Source organism: Triticum urartu, chromosome 1A (assembly GCF_056163025.1).
Source record: "Triticum urartu cultivar PI428250 chromosome 1A, HENAU_Tu73, whole genome shotgun sequence".
Lineage (NCBI taxonomy): Eukaryota > Viridiplantae > Streptophyta > Magnoliopsida > Poales > Poaceae > Triticum > Triticum urartu.
In genome coordinates, this window is record NC_141873.1 from 357,072,411 (window position 1) to 357,081,146 (window position 8,736).

The 8,736-nt window shown below is 47.3% G+C and overlaps 2 protein-coding genes across 2 annotated transcripts; one reads left to right on the plus strand and one right to left on the minus strand.

The window, feature by feature from the left end:
- Positions 1-15: 15 nt before the first annotated feature.
- On the plus strand, positions 16-2,770 carry LOC147991216 (NADH dehydrogenase [ubiquinone] 1 beta subcomplex subunit 10-B-like). Its single transcript, XM_087521186.1, has 3 exons — positions 16-478; positions 570-637; positions 2,550-2,770. Exons 1-2 carry the CDS (start codon positions 31-33, stop codon positions 599-601), a joined length of 480 nt encoding a protein of 159 aa, XP_087377312.1. The 5' UTR covers positions 16-30; the 3' UTR covers positions 602-637; positions 2,550-2,770.
- A 1,278-nt stretch (positions 2,771-4,048) lies between these two features.
- Positions 4,049-5,687, minus strand: ITPK1 (Inositol 1,3,4-trisphosphate 5/6-kinase family protein). The gene has a single exon (XM_087521185.1). It carries the CDS (start codon positions 5,623-5,625, stop codon positions 4,564-4,566), a length of 1,062 nt encoding a protein of 353 aa, XP_087377311.1. The 5' UTR covers positions 5,626-5,687; the 3' UTR covers positions 4,049-4,563.
- Positions 5,688-8,736: the final 3,049 nt, after the last annotated feature.

Sequence of the window (8,736 nt, forward strand, 5' to 3'; positions counted from 1 at the left end):
CCAAGTGGGCCGTGTAAATGGGCCATATAAATGGGCCGGGCTGCTACTGCGCTCTGTAAGTGGGAAGCCATCCGTTCGTCTCTCTCCCCCATTCCCCAATCCCCACGACGAGATCCATCCACCCCAGAGGCCAAGAAGAGAGGAGAGAGAGAGAGAGGCCGGCGGCAGCGGCGGAGGAGCAGGCGATCGGAGATGGTGCGGAAGGCGAAGGTCGAGTTCGACGAGAGGCCGCCGGATGACTTCGACCCGAAGAACCCGTACGGGGACCCGGTGGCGATGCTGGAGTACAGGGAGCACCTGGTGCGGGAGAAGTGGATCCAGATCGAGACCGCCAAGATCATCCGCGACCGCCTCCGCTGGTGCTACCGGATCGAGGGCGTCAACCACCACCAGAAGTGCCGCCACCTCGTCGACCAGTACCTCGAGTCCACCCGCGGCGTCGGGTGGGGCAAGGACCACCGCCCGGCGGACCTCCACGGTACCGCCGCCCAAATCCTAACTCTGCCTTCAGGCCATGGTCTCGGTTTGTTTCACTGGCTGATATGGTTTGGTTGTTTGGTGTCGCGCAGAGCCCAAGAAGGTGGTCGAGGTCGAGGAGTAGCACGGTCGCTTCCGTCGCCGTTCCTGGAATGGAAAGGTCAGGGTGCTTCTTGTTATGCTCAGAATCTTAGTTATTATGCACATGATTTGTTTCAAATGCACGCACGATGCAGCTTATAGTGAAATGCACATGATTAATGTTTATCATTCCATTCACCCACTTCAGATTTCTGTTTGGGGTCACATCGCCGTGCTTAGATAGTTGGGAGCTTGGGAATGGTGTAGTGGTAGAACACCAAACATTAGCACTGGTGAACATTTTTGGTTTATAGGGGGTTTGAACTAGGACAAAAGGTTTTGTCGAGGAGTTGAGGAGGAAGGGGTTTGAACTGGAAGGGTGTTTGTCTTGGCACCTTAACTGTGTGTGCAAACTGTTCTTTCCAGCTTGTACTGAAATGGATTTTCCTCTTGTCGAACAACAAATACTGCTTGTCATGCGGACGAGGGGTATAAATCCTAAAACTTCCCAAAGAAATATCCCTCACTCAAATGCCCACCAAGTTTACTCATGACTTATCCCCGGACCAAACCTGGGTGAAAAGGAGATATATGGTAATGGGCTAGCATCATTTTCCCTATGTTGTTACCTCGCTGCTAAGACTCACTGTTGCCGCTGGCCTATTTCTTATTTTGCCTGAACCTAAGATGTTTGAATGAAGATCTACATGAAGTCAACTTTATATAGTGTGTACATTTAGTGATATTTGAATGAAGGTCTACATGAAGTCAACTTTATATAGTGTGTACATTTAGTGATATCCAGACAACTAATATTTTTGGATGTTTTTGGTTCTTGCGGTCATATTTCCCTGGATCAAATCATGATTGATTCGTAATTTATTAGCCATCATCATACTTTATCTGGCCTAACGCTGAAAGGATATCATGATTCACACATCCATGCTATAACCTTGTTCACCTCAATTGTTAGTAAAGCTGGATTGCTGAGATGTGCTCTGCTACTCAGGCCCAGGTAACGGGTACTGACTAACAAAGGCAGTCTGTTCTTTCAGAGTACGAGGAGTATCTTTGCTAAGCAAATTTGTCATTGCATCACCCCTTTTGGGAGTGAGCTAAAGCTACTCTTAATGTCTGAAATCACTTTTAAGTTACTTTTGAACAGTTGAAACAACTAGTCCATCAGTTCCGTAATTCTTGTGGTGGTTTTAGTTCAACTAAAACCATAACAAGAATTATGGAACGGAGGGAGTAGATAGTACCATGGACTAACACAGGCTGTCTGCTCTTTCAGAGTCGAGTTATACAAGGAGTATCTTACTATCACTAAGCGATTTGTCATTGTGTCATCCCTTTAGGGCAATTGAGCTAACACTACACTTGATGTCTGAAATCACTTTAAATGTTACTTTTAAACAGTTGAAACAACTAGATAGCTAATTTCTTCATGTAATTGCTCACACATTCTTGAAGAACCACTGCATGAATTCATCTTTAACAGTTTCTTAAAGTCCATGTAAGACAGTACGAGGGTTTATCTGATTTTCTTACTGGGAACATCATCTTCCACTACTCAAGCCTCGTATCATATTCTCGTTTCAGGAAAAAATAAAGATCGTGGAGTCGCTTTTGATTGAATATATAATTTTCTTAATATCGGAGTGAAAGAAATTTAGTTGCACATATTATTTATTGCTACTTACTAGAGCATCTACTTGCCATGTCTCACCATTTTTTAAATTTTATTGAATGCTACTCCCTCTATCAAAATATAAGACGCTTTTTGATACTATGGTAATGTCAAAAAATGTCTTATATTTTCATACAGAGCGAGTATCTGCTATTTTGATTATTCTGCCTCATCTGTCTGTAATTAATCGTCCTTCTATTTTCTACCTTGCAAATGCATTTCAACTGTCTAAGAATTCTGGTGACTGTGATCTGTTGGAATAAAGTAGACCATAACACTGACCCTTCTATTTGACGCGCAGGTCATCTTTCCATTCGAAGTGAAGGAAGTAACTTGAACTGCCACAGCTCCTCTCTTACCTCTGAAGTTGCTGATAGGCATTTAATAAATGATGATGCGAAGCAAACATTGTTGTGTGGTGTCTGTATTTTTTTTTGTTAACTTCAAGGAGTTAAGCAAATCGTTGCTTGGACTTACCTACCCTGTTTCCAATTTCATTTATACAAATGATGTTTAGTTGCCTTTGCCTTTGCATCTTGAGTTTACAAGTGTGTATGAAAGACGGCTCTTGCTGTGCTGTACAAGTTCTTTCTACTCTGTCACTGTGCTGCTTTTTTTGGTATTAAATGGGCTGCACATTGCCGTACTGAATGAAATGGGGAGGCAGCCGAGATTCAGGTGCCTTCGGAGAATGCAAACCAGAGGTTCATGTAACTAGAGCTTCCAAAACAGAATATATCATTTCTAATTATTCGGAGAATGCAAACCAGAGGGTCGTGTAACTAGACTTTCCAAAACAGAAAGATTATAAACAGAGTATAACATTTCTAGTTAACTGGTACTGATCCTGATGCTATAGAGCTACATACATTCTGCCTGACACAACAGGGGGGGCGCTCTAGAAAAACTAGGGGGGTGCTGGATATAATAACGTTTTCAGGTCAATATGCTCATAGCGTAATGCTGAAAAAGTTTGTCAGAACCGATACGTCAAAGCAAGCACGATTGCTCCAGTTGCAACTTCCGGATTTGTTTGCCCCAGTAGAAGTTCAATTTTCTGCAAACTGGGGCAGTGGTGCTTGCTTTGACGTTGCCATTCATCCAGTACTCATCAAACTGCATCATGTGTCATGTGTGCTCTAATTTTCAACCTCAAAATAAAACTTAACTATTTCAACAGCACATGAAGTTGTAAATATTCATCAACCACGGTCCCAAAAACTGAACAAATTTCTAGTAAAGGAAAATAGGTCATTATTCAAAACATGAAGTTAGAGCGGCCAGAAAATAAAATAAAATAAAGCAATGAATGGTTGCAATGCAAAATGCTTATGGCTATCTTGTTCACCTTTTCAACTGAAACTGATACAGATAACAGCCAAATTCTTCCCTGCTGTTTTCACACTCTAAAGAAAAGTAAGGCACTATCACAATATCGCTATAAGGAAAACATGCCATGATGCAGCCAATAATCTGAAGTTGCACAGAGTCCAGTAAAACATGCAAGTGCACTCAAGGTTAAACATTTCAAATTATGAAGGAATATGTGGAAAGGTTGCCCTCATGCAACTTACAAACGCTTCAAATTATGTTACTCCATAAAAAAGTGGAGTATCAAGCAGGAATCCATGTTCACATTATAGGATAATCATATGTGCTTATGAGAGTTTCTCCAGTAAACCGAATTTCATAAACAGATAGTCAAGCATAGGGTAAATGACATCATTGCAGGTACATGTATATATTTAACTCTGGTCACAGATGTAAAATTCAGTTTTCGATGATAGAACCGGTGCCACAGACAGAACTGACTCAAGCTTGAATTTCAAATGCTAAAAGTTCAGAGAATAGCATCACCCCTTTCTTTCAAGGAGGCGATAAAACTTTCGGAGCTCCGGTATCATTGGAAACATATTCATCACCGCAGTACCACTAAGATTTTGGGTTGCCATTCATCCAGTACTCATCAAGAACAAAAGGTTTGCACATCCAGAACAAATATATCTTCTTCAGAACTTGGCTTCTGTTCCCCCACTTTTGTTCTAACTAAACTGGGTGAAGCAAATTACGAAGAACAGAAAGATACCTAAACAACCGGTATGACAGGAGCAAGGAGAGAGGATTTACATTGCAGGTCCTCCGCTTGCGGCTGGTTGAAACCCAAGTAAATCCAGAACCTGTTAATCCCCATCTCCCCATCCTAATTGGTTGCTCGTTATTCCCCTCGAGTCTTGTAACCATCCTGCCACCTCACATTTCCCCCAGACATGAAAGAATTGCAGGTTTGCGAGCAAGCTATGCCGAGCAAATCCATCTCATTTCACAACAGCATGATTGCTCTGCTGCTCCTCCTCCTTGAGGGCCACGTCGTCCTTGTGAACCATATCCCAGAAGAAATCAGTAAGGACAATCTCGTAGCCGGGCATCTTCGCGTAACCGGGGAAGTAGTTGATGTCAATGACGAGATACCGGTCCCCGGCACGAACATCCCGGATCATGTCGAAGTTGAAGAGCTGCAGGCCCAGGGCACGGCGGAGCCCGCCTGCGATCTCGTTGACGAAATCAGTGGGCGGCATGACGGCGTCCTCGAGCCGCATGTCCTCGTAGTACTCCTCGGCCGTGCGCTGATTGGGGAGATTGGATACCTGCGAGAAGGAGATGGTGCCCTCGGCGGCGGCGTCCTCGAGGATCTCCTTGGAGACGTCCGGTAGGCTGCGGCGCTTGACGCAGGTGACGTGGCCGCCGACGACGTAAACCTTGAATATGACGCCGCCGTGGTTGACGAACTCCTGCAGGACGAGCGGCGGGCGGAGCTTGCGGAGCCCCTCTCGGTGGTAGACGAGGGACATCTTGTGCGACTTGGCGCTGCCGTCGGCGACGAGGGGCTTGGCGATGAGCGGGAAGCGGAGCGCGGCGAGGAGGCCCGAGTCGGCGAGCGCGGCGGCGTCGTAGACGACGACCTGGCTGGGGATGCCGAAGGTGTGGCGGTGGCCTTCGCCGTCAGCGGAGGCGGAGGCGGCGTCGGTGAGCGGGACGTCGAGCTCGGAGACGACCTGGAGCATGGAGATGCGGTTGTGGAGGCGGTCGATGGCGTGGGGCGGGTCGACGACGGGGACGGAGGGGTAGCGGGCGGAGAAGGCCTGGAGCTGGGCGCGCCAGTCGTGGCCGTAGAGCTTGTGGATGACGAGGTCGAAGGGGCCCTGGTCGGCGAGGGGCCGCGCGTCGTCGACGGGGACGAGGTCCACGCCGCGCGCCGCCGCGCGGGAGATGAGCGAGGGCTTGATGAAGCTGTTCTGCTTCTTGGGCGCGAGCGCGTAGCCCACGACGTAGCGGCGGCTGTCGGCGGAGGAGGGCTCGGCGGCGGCGGCGGCGGCCATTGCGGTCTGGGAGGGTTGGAGGAATCGGGGATTTGGATGGGGTGGATAAAGGAAGGGGAGGGGTGTGATGCCCTCTCTTTTATAAACAGATCGATTCGATCTGGAGTAATTCTCAGGTCGAAAGAACCCCCTTCGTCTCCTCTCCGCCCTGTCTCCGTGGACCGGGTCTACGCCCGTGGGCTGGCTGCATTTGTTAACAATCATCGTACGATGCTAAACCCTCATGGACCATCTCATCTTTGTTTTGGGTGTTGGTTAACCATTGCTGTTCTAGTTTTTCCTTTCCAGGACCTGCTAGTCCTTTTCACGTGAGTTTTTTTTTTCAAAACACAGTCTGAACGCAGACACTCGTGCATACGCATATACACTCATCCCTATGAACGCAGCCTTGTAACCATATTAGAGAGACTGAGTCGGCATATCATTTTGAGATTGGCGAAGTCATCACAGACATCTTCGTAGTCGACAGAAACGTATCCTCTCACTTAACGAGCATCGCCGAAAAGTCTGAAATAAATCCAGAAAAATGAAACTTCAATTCACACCGAGTTGTTGATAGCTACACAAGGGAGAATTGTTAACGTGGTAAGTTACTCATTTTATCTAGTTTTAGTAAGTATATTCTTTCTATGTCATGACCTTACTTGAACATGATATTCTTTCTAGGTCATTTCAGTATTTTTTTTAGGTGTCCAAATGATACCTTAATTTGGATACATGACTTTTGTTGCACTTTTCCAAATAGCATGAGCGGAAAAATAATCTCAGTATGGCTTTTCTGGACTTTTTTTGCAAAAAACATCAAAATCTATTTATAAAGTTCACAAAAAGTACAAAGCATCTTAAACATAATACAGATTACATCAAGGTCTCTGGACCACCAAATGACCGCTATCATCATCAGAACGAGCCACCGATGCGGCGATGTCGCCGCTCTCCTACAGAAGCCGACCTGACCTTGTCAATGACAATCGGAAAGTCTTGTGTGCGCGACCCTAAGGACTAGCGCCCTGGAGCTGCAGTCGTCGTCGTTGAACCCTTAGATCGATCTGAAGTGCCTGACATCAGATCTCATCATCGCACATGCACTATGAGAAACCCTAATAACCTCATTGTTCTAAAAAACATAAGGCTTCTTTGGGCATTAATCGGCTCAAATTCAAATCACATCACAAAAAAGTGTGAAACACATGACATCGACATGTTTTTCTTCTTTCAAAAGGAGGAAATACCCCGACCTGTCTATTTATTGATGTACACAGACACAACAATGGTAATAATTTTGCACAATTAAGAATGGAAAATTTGAATGATACAAGCAATTATTTTAACAAACACCCCTTCCAAGCTATATATAGGACGCATAGGGTTTCATTAAGAAAATGATTTAATAAAGAATTACACCAATTATATATGGTTTAGATGGTATAAATTTACCCCTAAAAAGATGGTATAAAATTACAACGTTAAGGAAGTAGTTTTGGAAGCGAATACAATGAAACCAATGTCATCATAAAAATATACTCCTTTCGATACATATTAATTATCGCTGATTTATACTGGACAAATGTTTTTATTAACGGAACAAAATACAGTCTACATAAAAGAACTAAGAAAAAAAGTATCTATTCGACGCAGTCACCCCCTCCTCTCCCAAGAGAGTATAGATTCCTCTTGCCCCCATTGTCACCATCGCCGGTCCTGCCTCGCGTGCGATGGCCCTAGGGCCATGGAGGTGTGTGCCGGCGTCCTGGGAACGGGGGTCCCAGACTTGCCTGCCTGCAGCCCACGTCGTGGCTCCATCAGCGGCCCCGTACGGCCCATCTTCACCAGCAAACACACAAGACCCTCGCGAGGCGGACGACGCAAGACCTCCTCGGGGGCGGCCTCACCAGGCCGGCTCGTGAGGGCCGGAGAGATCAAGGCAAGGGGCACCTCGCGAGGTTCCTGTGACGCAAGCCATGACGACCGGGGCCAAGCGGGCGCCAGCGCGCGCAGTGTCCTTGTTTCCTCTTTGGTGTTAAAGAGGCAAGCGCAGGCGAGGAGTCTCCAGGCATCAGGCAAAGGTTTCCATATCAGTGCAACGAGACCAAGACCATCAGGACGGCAGGACGAAGGTCACCGTGGAACCCAGGACGGTGTCACCACCAGAACCTTTGGCATGCGAAGGCCACCTTTTGTCAGGATACCTTGTACTAGCTGTCCCCCTTCGAATTGGTTGTTGTGGGATCCCTTCCCGCCTAATATTTGGGAAGAGGATCAGGGCCTCTATAAATAGGGCTAGCCACCACTGTAGGAGGCAACTAGAGAGAGATCCATTCCACCCACATATGCACAAGCTCATCGAGCTCAAGAACACCTCTCCTCAGGAGGTTATTCTTTCCTTGTACTTGTTCATCCTCAGCCAACAAGTCAATCCACCACACCACACTGAAGTAGGGTATTACACCACATCGGTGGCCCGAACCAGTATAAATCTTGTGTCCCTTTGTTCTGCGAGTTCGACGCGCTAAGCCTTGAGATCGCGGTGAGGGAGAGTGCAAGGGGAGGAGAGATCTTCGTGCGCACCCCAGTGTTCGAATCTCAAGGGTTTTGCTGGAACCCGAAATCCGACATTTGGCGCGTCAGGTAGGGGTGCGCCGAAACTCCGCCTCTACGCTTGCTTCGTCCAGCTCCATGGCAGACGCCATCCCTCTAGTTTGGCCGGCGGGCGCCTGTAGATGCGCCGCGGGCATCCGGGCCTTCACCCACACCTTGCGGCAGGTGCGATGGCTGCGCAAGTTCAAGCCAGAGGTGTCACCCCGCTACGATGGCGCAGCAGATCCAGCGGCCTTCCTACATGCGTATGAGAAGGCCGTCCTCGAAGCCGGGGGCAACGACCAGGTCATGGCCAACTGGTTCCCCCTGGCCCTGGTCGGCGTGCCATGCGCCTGGCTGCTCAGCTTGCCAGGATCTTCGGTGACCTCCTGGGAGGAGCTGCGCGGTTATTACACATTATGTCACAATACTTATGCCTATAAATACGTCCACTTTGCATCATGCTTTTACATCGATATTTATTGCATTATGGGCTATTATTGCACATTATGTCACAATACTTATGCCTATTCT